Below are 20,818 nucleotides of genomic sequence, written 5' to 3'. Positions count from 1 at the left end.
GAGAGAATTTAATACATGGAACTGGTTGAACAGGTATTGGAGAACTGAAGAGCCAAAATGGGAGCTCAGAGAAGGAACTCGAGATGGTAACTTCGAGGGAACAAAAGAAGAGTTTGGGATTACAGCAGTTTAGAAGTTTGGAGATGGGACCCCACGAAGCTGGCTCTCCTCCCTCTGAGAAGAGGGTGCCAGGCAGCTGGTGCTGATACTTCTGAGGGAGCGCAGTGGCTCTAAGTGTAGAGAAATAAACCGGAATGAACAGCCACTGCCAGGGTAAAGAGCTGCCATTGCATGAAAGCAAGTGAATGAAGGAGCACATTCCTTCTTTTTCTTTCTTTCTTTTTTTTTTTTTTTTGAGAGAGAGAGAGCAAGCAGGGGAGGGGCAGGGAGAGAGGGAGACACAGAATATGAAGCAGGCTCCCGGTTCTGAGCTGTCAGCACAGAGCCTGATGCAGGGCTCAAACCCACGAACCGTGAGATCATGACCTGAGCCAAAGTTGGATGCTTAACTGACTGAGCCACCCAGACGCCCCAACACATTCCTTCTTCCTCCAGTCTTGCACTGTCCCTCTGGTGTCTGCTATGGTCAGAGCATCGTGAGCCAGGTGCAAAGGCGAATGTTTTCTCAGGCTCTCAGCATCACAAGCACTGTAGGGAAGGGTGGTTTTGAAGCCGGAAGAGAAATTGGTATTCAGCTCACTGATTAGAAACATGTAGCTTTACTGGGCCTTGATTTCCTCAGTTGTAAATGGGAATATACTTCCCTATACACCTCACTGGAATATTCTGAAGGTTAGGTAAGAGGGCAGATATAGGTGCATGTAGTGTACCATAAAAATAAAAGCAGTTGAGAATCAGCACCCCACAAATACTTGAATTTACTAAAAGAAGTATTGCCTAGAAGAAATGTGATCATCTTCAAATCTGTACTGGTTTTGAAGCTTAACAATGTATAGAACCTCCTCATGTCCTCCCCTACCCTTTTTTATTCAGATCCTATTAATTTGAGACACGGGCTTTAAGAGTCTTCTAGGGAAAATGAGCAGAAAATTGTTTTGCTTTGCTTGGTAAAGTATGGTAATGGCATATGTGCAGGATACATGAGTCACATGGAGGTGCTTTGAGCATGACATTGACATTGTTGCTGAGACAGTGCCCCCGAGGGTGTGCACGCTGAACCAAGTGAAGCCAAAGCAGAGGGACTGGCATGTGCCCACTGAGGCTCATACAGGTGTGGAATTCCTGTGATGTCTCTTGTTTTACCTTGAACACGTGTGCAGAGTTTACACACGTGCATCCGTGATATGCACTTTTGTTTTAATATAAAAATTCTCACAAATCTTTGAATGCGATTTGATGGTCTGTTCTTTTTTTTATTTAAAAAAAATTTTTTTTAACATTTATTTATTACTGAGAGAGCATGAGCATGGGAGGGACAGAGAGAGGGAGACACACAGAATCTGAAGCAGGCTCCAGGTTCTGAGCCGCCAGCACAGAGCTGGACACAGGGCTCAAACTCAAAACCCGCGAGATCATGACCTGAGCCTAAGTCGGACGCGTAACCGACTGAGCCACTCAGGCGCCCCTCATGGTCTGTGTATTCTGTAGCCTCTTGTACTCTACTCCTCCCCGCAGTGTGTGGTTTGCTTATTTGGAAAGGACCAGGAGTATATTGTTGAGATTTTCTTTTTTGTTTTTCCCTCCTCATCACCGTGTCTTCTGGAAGAAAGGAGATGTGGAGGTCTGAGTTGAGAGTGGGAAAACTGGCAAAGTAAAATCAGAAGGAAAAGAGAATCACTGCGCTTGATACTATGAAAACGACAAGCTCCTCACTGCTAGCAGAGATGCGGCCTTCGGTATTTGCGGTCATGGGAAGTATAAAATGATCTTTGCTGTTCTACTTTCTCCTTAGGTTCTAGGTCCCAATGCTACTGCCAATAGTATCATGGCCGCTTACCAACAACAGAAGACTGCAGTTCCTGTTCTTGGTTAGTATTTTTTTCTCCAGATTATCACAGAACTAAGCAGAGGAGTATTTTTCTGTGTTAAGATGATCAGCAGTATGAGGAGAGACAGGGTATTGACTACAATTTTCTTTCAATTTTAGGACTATATCTTTAGTAAAATTGGTTTAGTGTTTCTAGTAAGAGCAACCCGAGGGGTAGGGAATCCAACATGACATTAAACATACAACTTTTTAAAAAAATTATCTTGATATCATCTTGTCTATACCCTGGCATACACTTGTCCATACAGGCACATCACAGTTGAAGTCTGAGTCTACATAGTCCATATATTTTAAAGACTCTTCTGAATTATCATTTTTGGCTGTTGGTAGTTATGCATTGCATCTTGGGGACGTTTTCATAGTCGTTACTTAAGAACTGAACCTTTTTAGGGGCGCCTGGGTGGCGCAGTCGGTTAAGCGTCCGACTTCAGCCAGGTCACGATCTCGCGGACCGTGAGTTCGAGCCCCGCGTCAGGCTCTGGGCTGATGGCTCGGAGCCTGGAGCCTGTTTCCGATTCTGTGTCTCCCTCTCTCTCTGACCCTCCCCCGTTCATGCTCTGTCTCTCTCTGTCCCAAAAATAAATAAAAAAACGTTGAAAAAAAAATTAAAAAAAAAAAAAAAAAAAAGAACTGAACCTTTTTAATCATCTTCAGGATTGACACTAAACTTTGAAAGCAAACCCAAAGAATGCTAGCATTTTATTTGCATTTCCTAATTCCTAAAATGTTTTGTTTTGTGTTGTTGGTGGGGGAGATGATTCCTGATTAGATTGCACAGCCCTTAAAGTTAAAAGCCCTAAAGCCTTTCTTCTTTTATTTGGTTAGAAACTTTTGACACATCAGTTTGGTAACTGAGTATTTACCTTTCAGGTGGATCAGTCAAGCATACCAACATCCTCTTAGCTTTCAAACATCAGTGACCTATTCTGAAATAATTGGTAGTTTTTGCTACTGTGGTTTGCATTTTCCAGCATGTGACGGGCAACAACATTCTGAATTTTTTCCGTTTAAATGCTATTCTATACTAGCATTCTGATGACATTTGAAGTAGCCTTTGAGGTTTCGCATTAAGTTTAATTTTAACAGCTTATGTTGCTGCCAGGAATAAATTAACTACGTTCCATCCCAGCTCAACTCCTATATCTGGACAGTAACTACTGTATTCCTAGCTCCCCTTCTTCTTGAAGGCTGACAGGCTGCTTTTGTTACCAGTCCCAAAGCATACACTTATTTCTGAGATGCTAAAAATTCATCTTAGACTTGAGGCAGCTTAGTAATTGTTCAGTTTATACTTTGTCCAATCCAGTTGTGATTTGTGCCCCGCTGTCCTCATTCCTGGCCAGATGCTGACCTTCCAGTCAAGTCTAGTCAACTGCTTTCTTTAGAGTAGTTTGGTGGCTTTATCAAAGAGCACTCTCATTTTCCAGCTCAGCCTTAAAGACAGTAATATTCTCAGGCTCGTTATCTGAGTACATAAGTATTATCAACGTCCTTGTGGGTATTACAAGATAGTGTAGGGAAAGAGAGGGTCTCATAATCTAAAAATAGGCAGAGGAACTACTGACAAAATTAGTCCCTTGCAAATATTCCTCAACTGCCCCTCCCCCAGCTAAGGGGAGTTTAAGCACACTCACACTTCCTGCTGCTGGGATCCAGGACTTGATGGGCATTGTCTCTTTTATGCTTACAATGTGTTATCATACAGATCAGTTACAAGTCTTACAAAAATGTAGAATTTCGTAAAATGGATTAAAATGTTATCAGAGAAGTGCTTGAATCTTCATAGCTGAATTGGGCTTATTAGTTACAATTGATATAACAAAGTAAGTGTTCCAAATGAGAATGATTTGACAATCAAAAAATTAAGAAAAGTCTTGGAAAAATTGATAAAACTCTCAAAGTATTTTTGTAAAAATAACTCTTGTAGCTGTGAAATTCAAATGTGGAAAGGTAAAAGATGTCATGTCTTGTCCTTATACAGTTTGCCGAACAATTATGTTTTCCTGCCAAAAAGTCAATACTTGGTATTCTTAGTTCAGTATAGAAATCAAACGTAGTTGCGTCTAATTTTTTAATAAAATAGAGTATTTTGTAATGTTTTTATAAAAAAGATTGTCTCATTTAAAGTTTAATCAACTATCTCACATGGAATGATGGGCCTTGCTGATAATGAATTTCCAGTATCAGTCTCCTAAAATAAGGAAAACCTCCTATGGTATTTTTATTTGTATCGCTCTTTGGGGGAGTAGAAAACACTAGTTGTACATGAAATTATCAAACTGATGTGAATAGTCGTGAAAATCTGGATTGTACAGAAAATTATGTCAAAGAATATTAAAATTTGATAATTTCTAGTACATGTATTTATGTGTAATATGGCAATCATGTTTTTAAACACATTTTATTTTGAGCATTTCTCTCATGTTAAATGTTATTTTTTTTAAGTTGATTTATTTGGTGGGGGGTGGGGGGTGGGGGGAGTGGGAAGGAGGGGCAGCAAGAGAATCCCACACAGACTCTGCACTCATGCAGGGCTTGAGCTCATGAACCGTGAGCTAAAACCAAGAGTCAGATACTTAACTGACTGAGCCACCCAGGTCCCCCTCGTGTTAAATATTCCTGAAAATAATTTTTAATGTCTGTGTGGCTCATATATACAGGTGTACTTTTGTTGGCACTTTATTACGAATAGTGCTGAGAAAGAACACCTTTATATGTACATATTTTCTCACATCTCTGCTACCTATAGATATCTCTTGCTACCACAAATCTAACTGAAAGAGGGCCTGGGTGGAGTGTGTGACTCTTGATCTCGGGGTTGTGGGTTCGACCCTCACGTTGAATGGAGAGATTGCTTAAAAAATAAAGTATTAAAAAAAGAAAGAGGGCCTGGGAGTTTTAGAGTTTGAGCTAACAGTCATAATTTTACCCCAACCATCTTTCCCTCTTCCATTTGCTTTTTTCTAAAAGTAAGGACATTTTTTTTTTTTTTTTAAGTAAGGACATTTTTATTGATCAGTATGTTTGTAGAATTTTTTTGGTCATAAAATATATTCTCTTGATTAACTTTATTTACCGAATAACATGCCACCACTTTTTTTTTTACTCTTATAATTGAGGTAAATTTTGTAGATAGAGGAATGTACAGATCTTAGGTATACAGTGTGATGAGATTTAATGATCATATACAGCCTTGTAACCACTACCACCACCCTCTCCCATTCAAAATCTAGAACATACTTCTACTTTGAATCACTCAGTGGACATTTTTTCTTATATCCTTCCACATGCCTGAAATGGAAATTCCTCTTCTTGGGACAGGGCCTCTAGGCTGTGTTTCTTCTAACTGAAGGTTGCAAGGGTAACAGACATTAGCTCTGGTCTGATGTTTATCTTGTAGCTGCAAAGCCCAGTCGTCTACTTTTGGGCTAGAGTTCCTGCCTCAGCTCCCAGCAACAAGAGAGTGTGTCTGTCACAGTTTCCCTTTCCTTTCTTTTAGATGCTGAGCTTTTGATACCCCCAAAGATCAACAAAAGAACCCCGTGGAAACTGAGCCTTCTAGAGTGACTGACCCCAGTTAGGAGGACCCCAGAGAGACTGTTTTCCTTCCGCTCCTCACTCCTTGAGGCCTGGCTGTTGGGAACTGGGAAGAGTAAGACAATAACCTACCTTAGCATTGTAGAGAGCTGCTCTATACAGCAGACCTAAGCAGACACCAAGCAGTTCCATTTTATGTTATTTTGTGCCTAATTTAATCATTAGCAAAACTTTAAGCTTTAACCAATGTAGCATCAGTTTGTACAAATTACTGTTCTTTGGTTTAGTGCTGTGTGAGAGCATATTTTTGGTATTTATGGTAATCAAAAGATTGGCTCTCATACCTAGCTGCAAGTCTGATTCATTTTGGGACCTTAGACAAGTCACATAATTGATTTGTGCCTCAGTTAATTGGGAATAATGTTTCATGGCTTCTCCCTCAAAAGTGTGAGGAAAAGAAAATAATGTTTTTAAATTGTGTTATGTACCTGGAGGAAAGCATTATATATATACACAACGTGGCTGTTCTATCAACGTGTAGTGACACTTAATCACTTAAATGACTTCTTCACCTTGAACTAAAGCAGAATATAAAGCTAAATATATCCTTTGAAATTCTCAGTGTTCCTATGCTGACAGCTGTTATCTTGTAATGTCTTACCAGGTTATGTGCTTCTAGTTGGTTACAACTGCATTGAGCTCCTGTCACTACAGTGGTTACGGGGACTCTCTTTACTGCCTGTGAATTTTCTGCTAGAGAGTTAGTAGTGTCAGAGCTGGAACAGATTAGAATTTCTGTAACAGTATCAGGCACATTTGGTATGGTGAGCAGTGTACACAGTTGTAAGTTACTCCTTTTTCTCCAAATAATTGCTACTTTTAACTAAAAGGTTTTTTCTGTCGGTGTCTAGGCCATTTCATTTATTTTTCTTTATGGTGCTTTACTCATCTCTGTCTTTTAGTTATTTTCTTTGGAAAAAGTGAGGATGTTTTCTTTTGGGTAAATCTAGAAAAAGCTCAGTTCATTTAGACAGCAGTTTTGTGGCTGATGTTTGGGTAAGGTTAAAATTTTCTTCCATGCTTTTAGTACCAGAACAAGACCTTCATGACTACACATGAACTGAGAATGCTGCCTTCGGTCCTCGGAATGTGGATATGCCCAGAATTGTAATGAAAGATGGTCCCTGAGTAGCATGATGTTGACTATAGAATCTAGGTGTGTTTGCTGGTGTAATTAAGCTTTCCTGTGTGTCTGAAAATTTTCACAAAGTAACATTAAAAAAAGATATCTCCTGCCTTGTAGAAATGTACTTTTTGACTTCTGCCCATAATGGATTTGCTATAATTGAGTGCTCCACACTGAAAGGCTGAAAGTGCTTTGTGACTACTCTTTGTCCTGGGTAAATGAACATAGTAACTTAGATGACATCTTAATACAATGTAGTGCTCTTGCTATGGATAATAGTGAAGCCATCCATGCCTGATGCATTGGAAATAGAAGTGCTTGGAAATAGAAGTGGATTGGTAATGGTCTGACATTTTATGGATGTTCAGTTCCCTTAAGATAATGTATTGAAGCAGCAAGAAAGAATTTGTGTGAATATAAGTTACTATCAATTGCTACCTCTTTCCTGTGAGCAAGATGGAATTTTGTTCATTTGGAGAAGCAGCAGGCTGGAGCAGACCTTCTGAATTGAAGGCAGAGTCCAGGAAGAATTTATGGGGAAAGTGCAGTGTATGGGAGGAGGAGAAACTCTTAGAAGTGATGAACACATGATTTGGGGGAAGGGTTCTGTCAGGGTTCTAGAAAAGAATATATAACTCTTCCCCCAAATTTGGACTCTGTCCCAAAACAAGTTCATGCTGCAATAAGCTAAAAAAACCTCAGTTACTTTGTTGGTTCCATTGATTAAGCTTTGCTTGGATGCTCTAGACATCAAGAGGCAACTTGCAGAGGACTGTCTCCTACAATCAAAGTCCATTTTAAATGTATACTTTAAAAAAACTGGGGCAGGGGGCACCTGGGTGGCTCAGTCGGTTGAGCAGCCGACTTTGGCTCAGGTCACGATCTCGAAGTCTGTGAGTTCGAGCCCCGCGTCGGGCTCTGTGCTGACAGCTCGGAGCCTGGAGCCTATTTTGGATTCTGTGTCTCCCTCTCTCTGACCCTCCCCCATTCATGCTCTGTCTCTCTCTGTCTCAAAAATAAATAAGCATTAAAAAAAATTTTTTTTTTTTAAAAACTGAGGCAGGAGGTAATATTTTCATTATGTGTTTATGAATGTAGCTTGGTGTAGTTTCTTAGTACTACCACATATTTTTAAGTAAATTCATTTTCTGTACATGTCTACACATACATACATTCACACATATTTGTGTATGTACACACACATGCTCACCTTTTATTCATAGCCATCATTGAAGGTTTTTGTTTTGTTTTTTTAAATGAGTAAAACTGATGAGTCTTAGTAATTTAAGGTGATTATCAGTTTGGGGAACAAAGTCAGCTGTTTTTTTTGTCTCCTGTACCAGTCCATAAACTTCTGTGCTTCACTAGAAGTACCACCTGGACAAGCCCTTGGGAGTTTCTGGCTGTCCTTCCTTGTCTGTTGTATTTGTTAGTAACTGAGGTGAGGGGAACCTGAACATCTTAAGCTAGGTAACCATTAATCTCCCGAGATGCTGTAGACCAGTCAAAGCTAATACAGTGACATTTGGGGACACTGAAGACCTGCTCTTGATTTCTGTGTTTTCTATGCTCCCTGAGCCCTTGCCTGTGCCTCATGCCTACTCCACCATTAATCTTATTGGCTCTGAAGTCCCCCACATTTTAAGGCCAACAGATGTTCTTCTGGTATACAGGAAAGAACAAGGCCTTGGGTCCACCCATCTTGGTGCCCTTGGACAAAGACTTTTTTTTTAATATAATTTATTGTCAGATTGGCTAACATACAGTGTGTGTACAGTGTGCTTTTGGTTTTTGGAGTAGATTCCCATGGTTCATCGCTTACGTACAACTTCCAGTGCTCACCCCAACAAGTGCCCTCCTCAATGCCCATCACCCATTTTCCCCTGTCCCTACCCCAAAGATACTTAAGCTCACTGAATCTTGCTTTCCTCCAACCTTGTGTGCCCATTGGCACTATTGTGTACCTTAGCACTATTGACATTTTAGGTCATATCATTCTTCGTTGGAGGGAGCTATCCTGTGCATTATAGGATGTTTCGCAATAACCCTGGCCTCTACCCACTAGATGCCGGCACTGTATACACCCCCACTCCTGTTCTGGTAACCAGACATATTTTTAGACATTGCCAAATGTCCCCTGGGGGTCAAAATTGCCTCCAGTTGAGAACCACTAGGCTAAGATGACTTTCATGTAGTTACCAAAACTATTCATAGCACTCTCTCTCTCATTTTTAATTAATTAATTAATTAATTAATTAATTTTTATTATTATTATTTTATTTTATTTTTTGGTGAGGATGGCTTTCTTTCCTACAAGGGGAATTGTGTAAGGATCAAGTGAGAATTCATACTGTTTTGAAAAGATAAGTAGTTGTTCAGCTTTATATTGGTGTTTTTCCTTTTTTTGGTATTTGTTCATTTTTTTTTTTTCAGGTTTATTTATTTAGAGAGAGAGCTTGCAGAATGAGAGGGGGAGGAGAACAGAGAGAACCCCAAGCAGGTGCCATGCTATCACTGTGGAGCCCAATGTAGGGTTCGATCTCACAAACCATGAGATCGTAACCTGAGCTGAAATCAAGAGTTGGGTGCTTAACTGACTGAGCCACCCAGGTGTCTCTGGAATGTTTCCATATTAAAGTGCAGCAGAACATTTAGGCCTACCATGGCCTGAAGATTCCCTCCAGAGCCACCTCCCATGCTTCCCCTTCATCAAGACTCACCTTTTTGGGGATCCTTGACTTGGGGATCATAGATACTTAAGGGATTTAAAGACATATGATTGGTTTTCTCTGTAATCCCATTTTATTTTCTAGATTTTAAAATATTATTCTGGGGCACCTGGGTGGCTCAGTCGGTTGGACATCTGACTCGATTTTGGCTTTGGTCCTTCATGATCTCACATGGAGCCTGCTGAAGATTCTCTCTTTCTATGTCTCTCTCCCCCCTCCTCCTCTCTTCATCTGCCCCTCCCCCACTTGCACGCAGACACTCTCTCTTTCAAAAAACAAACAAAAAAATATTCCTAGGTGGAACCCATAGGTTTTACCACCCCTGCTGGAGGAATTAAACAGATTTCAATCTGCCCAGTAGTGTTCATGGAATGTTAAGAGTGGTTTGGGCAGAAACTGAGGTTAATAAGATCTTAAACTTCTCTCTCAAGTCAATGTACCCAACTTCTAGGTGATCCTTTGATACTTCAGGATAAGGTTTAGTCATCCTTGGTCAACTGTAGGAACTCCACATGCCCTTCTGTGTTGTCTTTCCTTCTCTACTCCAGCTTGCTGGTGCCAGTCAGCTGTGCCTGGATCAGGTCTTTCAAGGCAGATACTATGAAGATGGCTCTGTAGGGCTTTTCCCTGGGGATTGTAGAGATGTCGTACCTCTCCTGTGAGTGCTTGAATGTGTACTTTTGGGTGTACATATGACTAAGAAGCATGGTTAAGACTTTGGGGCTCCTGTGTAAGAGCTAGAAGTCTGCAAGGTAATTCTAGCTAGCTCTTGTGGTCATCTCCCAGAGGCCAAATTCTAGTATTTGAGTGTTTATCTCTGTTTTGTACATCAGTTGTGTGAAGTAGGCATTTGAATTCAATATTATAGGTAAGTAGACTCAGATCAGAGTTAGGTGGTAGTGAAATCAGTTTTAAATCACAGAGTTCAAAGCCCATTTCCTTCTATTTGATGCTGCTCCCTGCCAGTGTTCAGATGCTGAGGTTTAGACAGGGCAGAGAATGTATTGGGGACTATTCTAAAAAATCTGTGTTCCATTTACAAACTGACCCCACAGGACCACCACAGAACGTGCCTGGGCCCTGGAAGGGCTTCTCTGGTTCTGAGGGCTGTGTGTTCCTTCTGGCTCCTCAGTTGTGTTAGAATGACCAGCATAGGGAAGGTTCCTATAAACCCATACCCTTAGCCCCAGAACTGGCAGCCTCTATCCTCGCCCATCCCAGATTCTAACTGTATATCCTACAGGTTGATGAGGAATCCCATCTAGTAGGAGATGAACAGCTGAATAGCTATCCCCTTCAGACACACACGCATATCTTGCTCATAATATGCCAGGTTTCAGCAAGCAGCCACCATGGTGGCTTGATAAGAACTGGTATTGAGGCATGACTCACGGTCAGAACTAGAAGTACAGTTAGCGCAGGGATCAGACACCCTCATCAGCTCTTTACAAGCCTCCACGAAGCATGATATGTATTCTGCTGCTCTATGGGAAGTTGAGCCATTATAGCATACTTCCTATTGGTGTTTACCAAAAGAACTGTTCTTACATGCCCTAACATACTGTCTCCTCTCTCTTCATCACATGCCCCTCCTGAGCAGATTTAACAATGAGATAGCTCCTAAAAGGGAATACACAAAAGGGACAGAATAATGTTAGAGCTAGTTGTTTGTCAGGAATGTTTAAGCAGGCAGCACGTAATACATGTCTTTGTTGTGTCACCACCCCTCCCACTCTTGTGTGACAAAAGTATATTTTAAGGTCCATGCTGCATATTGTGAAGTTGTTCTTATTACTAAGTCAGGAAATAGAGAAACACTGTGGAGGGAACACGAGGATTGTTTAATACTACGGGAGCAAACATGCGGGCTCAGCTCTCTGTGTGTATGGCGGGCGCTCACTCAGCAAAGCGGATGCATGGCAACCATGCTTTATCAGAGTTCAGAAGCACCTTCTGTACAGGAAGAAAGGCCCGTGTTCCTGGTACTCAAAGCGGTGGACCCACAGCGGTTGGAAGCCCTGAAGCGATGCCAGGATGGAGCCGCCCGTCCATACTGCAGTGTCTCTTTCGGGCAACACATTTACCTGGGGGCTGTCATTGGGACACATGCTGCTCAGCTCCTTCTGCAGCCGGTTAGGGAATCCACTGAGCATAGTGCTCCCCCCGCAGAGCAGGATGTTCCCCATGAGATCGCGTTTGAGGGCAATGTCACACTTGTTAAGGCAAGACACTGTCTGGGTGTGAAGCCCCAGCTGCATGGACTTGATCAGAGAAGGCTTAAAGAACATCTCTGAGCAGAGGAACCTTTCCTGGCACAGCTGTATTTCCTTCCCATCAGGCAGTATGTACTGGATTGTATGCTCAGTGGCAGGGATTTTCTTCTCTTCGATGGGGTCCAGGGCCACAAAGCAGCATTTCTTCTTAATGTCCTCCACAATGCCTATCTGGTCCTCGGTGAAGCGTTTCCCCGAGTTATTCATCAGGCCCATCAAGTAGGCCGTCAGGTCAGAACCCGCATAGTCCAGCCGTCCGGTGATGCTGGGCAAGGGATAACCTTCATAGATGGGGACCACGTAGGACACGCCGTGGCCAACTTCCACCACTAGGCCTGAGGTCCTTCCATAGGAGTACATGGACAGGCGGGATTGGTAGGCGATGTGCATTGCAGGAGTGTTGAAGGTTTCAAACAGCATTTCAGCGTACTTCTCCCTGTTGGTGTGTGGGCTCAGGGGTGGGTCTGAAACCAAGACCGCATGCTCCTCTGGGGCGATCTTCATCTCTTGATGGAAGAGATATTCCCAGATATCTTGCACGGAATCCCAGTCCACGATGATGCCATGTCGCAGAGGATTAAGTAGCTTGAGACGAACCTCTGGATTGATGAGCTCCCGCCCCACGAATGTCTCCTTGCGATTGTCCCCAGTTTTAGCCGTCTCCATGTAGGGCTTCCCCACTGTTGTGGAGATGTTATGGGTGGGCTTTGGCAGCCCAGCAAAGCCACATTTGCAGTAGCCAGTGCCGAGGTCCACAACCACTGCTTTGGTCACCTCTGCCTTGGGTTTGTCCTTAACCGTTCTTGAGTTAGTAGGTTCTTCTGGCTCTGAACGGTTACAGCGGACCCACACTGCCCGCTTTGCCGGGCCATCCTTTAAGGAGGCAGTCTGGAGGATGTGTGTCTGTGGGGAGACCTGTTCACCTACTCTCTTGGCAGGCCCGTCCCCGATGACTGCTGCCTGTGGAGCCCACATGCTATCAAGAGCCATTTGCTCTCAGAAAGTTCCTCAATCCCACAGGCTTCAAGGCCTGAAAGGCTTATATCAGATGGCAACTTGAGAATTTCCCAGCGATGACATCACTGATTATGACATAATCTGGTGACTTGGGTTTTCTAGATGCCGGGAACCTGTGTCCCATGTTGGGGTGGACTTGTTTCAGAGGTGACTTACCTTTTTCTAGATTTTGTAATAAACCTGATTTAGCCAACCGGTTATTTATTGATCACTTGCAATGGGCAAAGCAGCTGGGAATAAAAGGCAGCCGTGGAGAAAAAAAACAATCTCTGCCCTTGTAGAGTTTACGTTCTAGTCACTGGGGGTTGGGAAGAGATAGACAATAGCCAAAACAAAGAGATGACAGAAAATGTTAAGGGCAAAAAGAGAAAAAGCAGAGAAAGAGATTGGGGAAGGTGGCTGTGTTAATGTGCCTGGGCAGAGGTCCCTGAGAGGGTGACACTTGAATGAAGACCTGAGGAGGTGAGGGACGCTGGGTGCCACGTGTACATCCTGCATATCGGGAGCAGCAGGTGCAGATGATGGGGGTGCAGCTGTGACTGATGAGTGAGAGAAGGGGTCAGCAAACTAGGGCCTGCCTGTTTTGGTAAATAAACTTTTATTTAAACACATGCTCATTTACATCTTGTCTATGGCTGCTTTTGTGCTACCACCACAGAATTGGACTCATTGCCACAAAGACTGCATGGCCCACAAAAGTGCAAATTTTTACTATCAGGCCCATATAGAAAAAGTTTGCTGGCCCCTGAGTTAAAGGATCCCCAGACCCACGTGGCCGAGTGGGGAGAGCAAGGAAAACTATGAGGGGGGAGGAGGGGTGGGAAGGGTGAGCAGCCCACATCCATCCTCTTGGGCCATGACTAGGACTTTGGTTCTGACTCTGCGTGAGATCAGAAAGCACTAGGGAGTTTTGAGCACTGTGGACACTACCCAGTTTATTTAGCAGGACTAATTGCTGCTCTGGTGACTGAGCACTTCTGTCTCCCTTGTTTCTCAGGACAGCCTGCAGAAGAATAATTTTTAGGCCCATATCTGTGCACATACTCCATGCAGGTTGGCAGCGAGATTGGACCGTGCAGAATTGCACTGATGAGAACACTGAGGCTCTAGGGTGTGGAGCTCACCCATGGATGTCCATCCAGCGGTGGCCAAGCTCTCCCAACTCTGACTACTTCCCAGGGGTGTGGTGTGGACACACCTTGACGAGACCCACAATGTGTCTCTGAAGCTGCATGGCCACCATCTCACGTGCCATCTCTGAAGCTGGGCACATTGGTGCTGACACCGGTCACTGAGAAAGCATCCCGAACCCAGCTTTTTGTTATGTAGTCCCATACTTTTCATAAAAGAGCAGTCATTACAATGGTGGGCCTACTTTTTAAGGAGGTTGCTGGGGGTGCTGTTGGCTCCCTGAGGGGTGTGAGAGAAGAAGAGGACCAAGTCCAGTCTTGTGACTGCTGATGGGAGCAGTCAAGGTGTCCTCTCAAAGACAAAGTCTCAACTTCTTGGTTCGGTGGGTAGAGGATGAGATGGTGTTGAATTTCGGGATAGGAAAGTGCTTTTCTGTACACCTGGCTGCCTGAAAAGTTGTTTACTTGCCTCTGCTGTTCAGTAGGGATTTGCATGGCCAACTTGGATTGTTTGACATCATATCAAAAGAATGTGTGATAACCAAAGGCATATTTAATTTAGAATGACCTGTTTTTCCTTTGCAACCCTCCTCTTGAATTCTGACAGATCTGCAGCTGCATAGCATTTAAAAAAATTTTTTTTTCTTAAGGTTTATTCATTGTTCAGAGACAGAACATAAGTGGGGAAGGCTCAGAGAGGGAGACACAGAATCCGAAGCAGGCTCCAGGCTTTAAGCTGTCAGCACAGAGCCCAGCGCGGGGCTCGAACTCACCAGCCATGAGATCATGACCTGAGCTGAAGTCAGATGCTCAACCAACTGAGCCACCCCGGCGCCCCTGCTTAGCACGTTTTTATTGCCCTGGATTTCTCTAAGAGCATGTGCTTACAGTTTTCTATGGCCACTGTAACAAATTACCACAAATTTAGTGGCTTAAAACACAAATTTATTATCTACAGTTCTGGAGATGAGAAGTCCACAATCAGTCTCAGCTAAAATCGCGCCATCAGTATGGCCACATTCCTTCCCAAGGTCCTAGGCAGTAATCGTTTCCCTGCTTTTTCCAGCTCCTAGAGGCCACCTGCATTCCTTGGCCTGTAACCCCTTCAACTTCAAGGCCTCTCTGACTTCTTCTGTTGTCACATCTTCTGGGACCTGACCCTCATTTCTGCCTCTTAGGAAAATCCTTGTGATTGCTTTCTGCCCAGTCAGATGATGTAGGGTAATCTATCTCAAACTCCTTAACTCACATCTGCAAAGTCCCTTTTACCATGAAAGCTAACATTCACAGATTCCAGGGATTAAGATATGGACATCTTTTGGGAGCCATTATTCACCCTGTTACCTGACCTTTCTTCCTACTTCACTGAGAGACTATAGCCTGACAGGCTGTTTCACACACCCCTCCCCCACTGCCCATGCTCGCCCCTTCTTAGCTCCTTCTTTCACTAGGGGTGGGAGAGGTGCTGTGCTGGCTTAAAGCCAGTTGTCCCATCTTGTTTGTAAAGCCCAAGAGCACAGGGACTCTCAGGGTCCACACCACATCCTTCAGGCTAAAGTTGCTGGACATTTTTTACTCCTTTTATTTCACTTCTCAGGATTTTGCATGCTTGAATGCTCTTTCGTAAGTGAAATCCTTTTCCCTTAGCTTCTATGTACCCCGCCCCCCTCTCTCTTGTGTTCCTTCTCTTGGGGTCAGGACACAGTTAATGATATTGATGATGGGAGAATATGGAGACTGTTGGCACACTGCACCCAAAACCTACAGTCCGTGGCATGCACAAGCCCCCATACTTGTCACTAGCCATCTAAGGTACTTGTGGGCTCCCTGGGGTCTCTGGTGAGGTCCCTCAAGGTTAGAGGCACCCTGTATTGCTCAAACTATCTTGATTCACATTTTCTCACCTACTTTTGCTCCTCTAGCCCAAGGCTAGAAAACCATGAGGTAACCCTTCTTGAAAGCAACCTGAGGCTCTCCTGTAGTGGAAAAGGAAAACTGGGAAGATGAGACCAAGAAACACATTTTTCCCCAAGCTGGTATGCTTGCTCTGGTTTTTGGGATTCCGCACACCCTTAATATTTAAAAGAAATGTGAACTAGGCCCCTGTAATTTTAACAGCTACAGAAGGGAAGAAAGAATCTAGTAAAGAAAATGCCAAAGCACAGTGTTTCTTATGAATTACCTGGAGGAGTTTGTTTTTGTTTTTGTTTTTTGAGGGAAGAGAGTTTGGGGTGGAGGGTCCTATGGAAATCTAATGAATTCGTCTGTTGTGGATGACAGACACTGTGGATCTTTTGCTTTGGCACAGGTGAGGGATTCATCCCTCTCCCTCACTCCCCACATCTAGTTTAATTATCTGACATAAATGCAGTGTTTGGGGTTAAAAATGTCACAGGAGTAATGAGAGAAGGCCTCAAATGCTAGAATAAGAGCTTGGGTTGAAGTGAGGATAGTTGGGGAACCAACCAAGTAGATGAGATTCTACCTTCTAAACTTCTGTAGAACCTGTTCCTCCTTCTCTTCCACACTGTCACAGCCTGGCTTAGATCACCTTCAAGTCTTACAAGAATATCTTCAGTGGTGTTTCAGGTCTCAGAGTCTTGCCCCTCTCTACATTACAGCTAAACACAAGTCTTTTTCAAATTTTCCAGAAGTCTGATCTGACCACCCGCTGCTTAAAGTCTTCATTGGTTCCCCATTGGTCCTCCATTTATTTTTTTAAATTTATTTATTTAAATTCAAGTGAATCAACTTACAGTGTAGTATTGGTTTCAGGAGTAGAACTCATCCCAACACGTGCCCTCCTTAATGTCAGTCACCCATTTAGCCCATCCCTCCCCCACCTCCCCTCCAGCAACCCTTAGTTTGTTCTCTGTGTTTATGAGTCTATTATGGTTTGCTTCACTCTCTGTTTTTATCTTAGTTTTCCTTCCCTTCCCCTATGTTCATGTTTTGTTTCTCAAATTCCACATATGAGTAAAATCATGTGTTATTTGTCTTTCTCTGGTTGACTGATTTAGCTTAGCATACTCTCCTCCATTTACCCCAAACTCTTACTCCCAGCATTTGAGGCCCAACCTAGTTGGCTCCATGACCTCTCTAGCCCCATCTGTTTTTCCAGACACTTAACTATTAAGTGGAACCTTCCCACCATGTCCTCCCACATCACCCCAAGCCTTTGCTCAGGCTGTGCTCTCTGCTTGGGATGCCCGTCCCTCCTCCTAGCTACTTGACAAATACCCACATACCCATTAGCGGTCGACTTAGCATCACTTCTCTGGAGAACCTGCTACTCCCTTCCTTCAGTAACCACTCCTTCCTCGTATACTTTTGTTCTCCCAATAGACTTCCACTTGCAAACCTCTCTGTCCATTCTGTCCCACCTAGACTGGACACTGCTGTAGCCAGGGTTCTGTCATCTGTCGCCGGCAGGCTGCACTGGGCTGGACCTGCCACAAGCCCCAATAAATGTTGAATGAAGGGACCAAAGTACTGTTGAGACCCTTATACTCTTTAAGACCTGGTGAACTAGAGTTGAGTGAACTTGAGAGAAAATACACACTTTTGAAGAGCTATTTGCTCTTGGGCAAATCATTTAAATTCTGAGCCTTCATTTCCTCAGCTCTGCCCTGCCTCAGGATTCTGTGTAGTAACATATGTAAGGTACCTGATACTGTGCCTGGCTTACTGTAGGGGCTCAAATACTTATCACCCTCCAAGCCAGGAAGCAGAGGAGGAAGAGGTGTTCAGTCAGTGGGCAGGGCATTAGGGACGTAAGGGGAAGGCACAGAAGCCTAAGACCCCAGTGTGCTTGGATTTCTACAACTGCTGGCTGCCTGCTCTGTCTTGGAGACAAGCTGAGTTAGGTAGATGGTGGTGGGGGTGACAGATCAAGGGCCTGCCAAGGCCAAGCCCTCCCCGGGCTGCCAGAATGGATCAGCCCTCAGTGACATCACAATCCTCAGGGGTTACCAAGGCACTGCTGGAGGCGGACCCTCTTATTTCTCCCCACGGAGCTCTAGGATGTGGATGTGAGAAAGGTGAGCAAAGAAGGCAGATGGCGACGAGGAGCAGCCCCGGCCCCATGCCCGTGGTGGGCACGGCTCAGGGTGATCCTGGAGAGGCAGGAACACAGCCGGGTCCTGATGCTGGCATCCGGGAGACTGGGTCAGCCACTCAGCTGAAGTTGAAGCCCAAGAAAGTGCGCAAGATCAAGGCACTCATCGTTGACCTGGGCTCGCAGTACTGTAAGTGTGGCTACGCGGGGGAGCCGAGGCCCACCTACTTCATCTCCTCCACTGTGGGCAAGCGCTACTCCGAGGCTGCCGATGCTGGCGACACCCGCAAGGACACCTACGTGGGCCACGAGCTGCTCAACATGGAGGCGCCCCTGAAGCTGATGAACCCGCTCAAGTATGGCATCGTGGTGGACTGGGACTGCGTACAGAGCATCTGGGAGTACGTCTTCCACACGGCCATGAAGATCCCCCCCGAAGAGCATGCCGTGCTGGTCTCTGACCCCCCGCTCAGCCCCAGCAGCAACCGGGAGAAGTACGCGGAGCTCATGTTCGAGACCTTTGGCATCCCTGCCATGCACGTGACGTCCCAGTCACTGCTGTCCATCTACTCGTACGGCAAGACCTCAGGCCTGGTCGTGGAGAGTGGGCACGGCGTCTCGCACGTGGTGCCCATCTCGGAAGGAGACGTGCTTCCGGGCCTGACGGGCCGTGCCGACTATGCCGGGAGCGACCTCACCAACTACCTGCTGCAGCTGCTCAACGAGGCCGGCCACAAGTTCACGGACGACCACCTGCACATCATCGAGCACATCAAGAAGAAGTGCTGCTACTCGGCACTCGTGCCTGAGCAAGAGCTCGGCCTGGGCCTGGAGGAGGTGCGCGTGGACTACGAGCTCCCCGACGGCCAGCTCATCACCATCGGCCAGGAACGCTTCCAGTGCGCCGAGATGCTCTTTAAGCCCACCCTGGTGGGCAGCAACCAGCCGGGCCTCCCTGCGCTCACCGCCGCCTGCCTGGACCACTGCCAGGAGGCGGGCTTCAAGGAGGAGATGGCCGCCAACGTGCTGCTGTGTGGTGGCTGCACCATGTTGGAAGGCTTCCCCGAGCGCTTCCAGAGGGAGCTGAGCCTCCTCTGCCCCGGGGACAGCCCTGCAGTGGCCGCTGCTCCTGAGAGGAAGACCTCCGTGTGGACTGGCGGCTCCATCCTGGCCTCCCTGCAGGCCTTCCAGCAGCTGTGGGTCAGCAAGGAAGAGTTTGAGGAGCGGGGCGGGGCGGCCATCTACAGCAAGTGCTGAGCGGCGGTGCCCTGGTAGGCGAGGCCTGGCGGTCAGATGGCCTCCGGCCACTCTATACACATTTACAGAATTTCACATAAAACTTTAACGTGCACTGGTTCTTGTGTGGTCTGGATTTCTTGCTCTAGTCTGACAGCAGGTGGTGGGGATTTGGGCTTAGAAATCTCAGCACCTTTGGCTCTGCTGGGTCAAGAGTAGCAGGTGGGCAGTGGGGCAGGGGGCTGTGCCTCACTGACCCATCCCCCTGAACCCCCAGCATGAAGGCGACATCGTCTCAGAGCCCAGTGTGTTCCCTTAGCTCCTTGGAGCTCAAAACACAGCTCAGCGACATACTGCTTGTTTGTCTGTGGGCCAAGAGGCAAACAAAGGCTCATATTAAGGGACTAGCTTGGGACCCGTTGTCCGGTGGGGGTGGGAGGCTTAGCCAGGTGTCCTGTTTCTGGCCCTGATGGTCACATCTTCCTACTGCTGCACACAGCTTCATCCTTGCTTGATCTCCCAGGCTCGCTCTCTAACCCCTCACTGCCTGCCCTTTTCAGGGGCGTAGACCATGGGCATGTATCTTCTGATTGTGAGGGGCCATTTCCCTACCAACCCCAGCCAAAACTGAAGCTACTTTTGCACTCACAGAGCAAAGCCACTGAATCTAGAAAAACCAGAAAGCCCTTTAGAAATCATGTGATTCTCTCCCTGCTGTAGACATGGGGAAACAGGACCAGGAGGGAGGTGCCTGTGTCAATGGTTGAGCCCAAGTTTTCTGACCTAGGTTATGATTGTTTCCAGAAGGGCAAACATCATTGCTTTAGGGTGGGCTGCTATAACAAAATATCATAGACCAGGTGGCTTGTAAACAATAGAAGTTTATTTCTGGACGCTCTAAGTCCAAGATTGGGGTGCCAGCATGGCTATGTTCTGGAGAAAGCCCTCTTCAGGGTTGCAGACTGCCCACATCTTGCTGTGTTCTCATATGGTGGAAGGGATTAGGGAAATCTCTGAGGCCTTTTATAAAGGCACTGATCCCATTCATGATGGCTGCCCTCAGACCTAGTCACTTCCCAAAGGCCCACCTCATACTGTTAATCTTGGACATTAAGTTTCCAACATGAATTGGCCAAGGGGGATGGTTGGGGGCGGGGAGTCTAGAGCAATGGTTCTTCATGGTTAGCAACCATTAAGCACTTACCAAGCACCTACTGTGGATGGAGCCCAGAGCTGGAGACGGAATGACCAGAATGTGGCCCTTCCCTTGGGATTGCACACAGCCAGTGGGAGATTGGGTGGTCACCCATGTTGGTAGGGAGATGAGGCCTGAGCTCAGTGTTTCTGGGGTGGGAAGGTGGAGGTGGTGTATTGGAAAGCTGTAAATGAAGAAGGGCTAGGTGGGGTGACCACTTGGCTTCAAGACTGAGGGTGAGTGTTGTGAGATTTCAGTTGAGGGATGAATGTCCAGCTACAAGAGGGTGGCTCCTGCCTATTTCCCTGCCCCCTTCTGCTGTCTGTGGGCTCGGACACTGGTGAGCTGTGTAATCTGATGGGCTACTTAATTTTCCCTGAGCCGCCTCTTACCTTAGACAGAGTCCTGATTTGGGGTGGTCCATGAGACTGTGTCTGTCCTGGGCCTGTG

The 20,818-nt window shown here is 45.5% G+C and overlaps 3 protein-coding genes across 4 annotated transcripts in view; 2 read left to right on the top strand and 1 right to left on the bottom strand.

Annotated features, from left to right (window-relative positions):
- Positions 1-6,841, top strand: part of ELP1 (elongator acetyltransferase complex subunit 1) — a 58,016-nt gene extending 51,175 nt beyond the window's left edge. For both annotated transcript variants that reach the window (XM_019454271.2, XM_019454270.2), the window contains exons 36-37: positions 1,913-1,988; positions 5,508-6,841. In XM_019454271.2, the coding sequence (XP_019309816.2) occupies positions 1,913-1,988; positions 5,508-5,575 (144 nt within the window). In that variant the 3' untranslated portion in view covers positions 5,576-6,841. The remainder of the gene's footprint in view (positions 1-1,912; positions 1,989-5,507) is intronic.
- On the top strand, positions 5,552-19,288 carry ACTL7B (actin like 7B). The gene is made up of 2 exons (XM_019454274.2): positions 5,552-5,660; positions 17,897-19,288. Exon 2 carries the CDS (start codon positions 17,938-17,940, stop codon positions 19,192-19,194), a length of 1,257 nt encoding a protein of 418 aa, XP_019309819.1. The 5' UTR covers positions 5,552-5,660; positions 17,897-17,937; the 3' UTR covers positions 19,195-19,288.
- ACTL7A (actin like 7A) lies at positions 11,281-12,814 on the bottom strand. The gene has a single exon (XM_019454275.2). The coding sequence runs from the start codon at positions 12,721-12,723 to the stop codon at positions 11,401-11,403; it is 1,323 nt and encodes a 440-aa protein (XP_019309820.2). The 5' UTR covers positions 12,724-12,814; the 3' UTR covers positions 11,281-11,400.
- Positions 19,289-20,818: the final 1,530 nt, after the last annotated feature.

The sequence above is a fragment of the Panthera pardus genome, unplaced genomic scaffold (genome assembly GCF_024362965.1).
Source record: "Panthera pardus isolate Hobbes unplaced genomic scaffold, ASM2436296v1 HiC_scaffold_20, whole genome shotgun sequence".
Taxonomy (NCBI): Eukaryota; Metazoa; Chordata; class Mammalia; order Carnivora; family Felidae; genus Panthera; species Panthera pardus.
This window is presented reverse-complemented; position numbering and strand designations above follow the sequence as displayed.

Excerpts from the sequence above, each read along its gene's own strand:
- ACTL7A (XM_019454275.2), bottom strand. The coding sequence starts at position 12,723 with ATGGCTCTTGATAGCATGTGGGCTCCACAGGCAGCAGTCATCGGGGAC.
- ACTL7B (XM_019454274.2), top strand. The coding sequence starts at position 17,938 with ATGGCGACGAGGAGCAGCCCCGGCCCCATGCCCGTGGTGGGCACGGCT.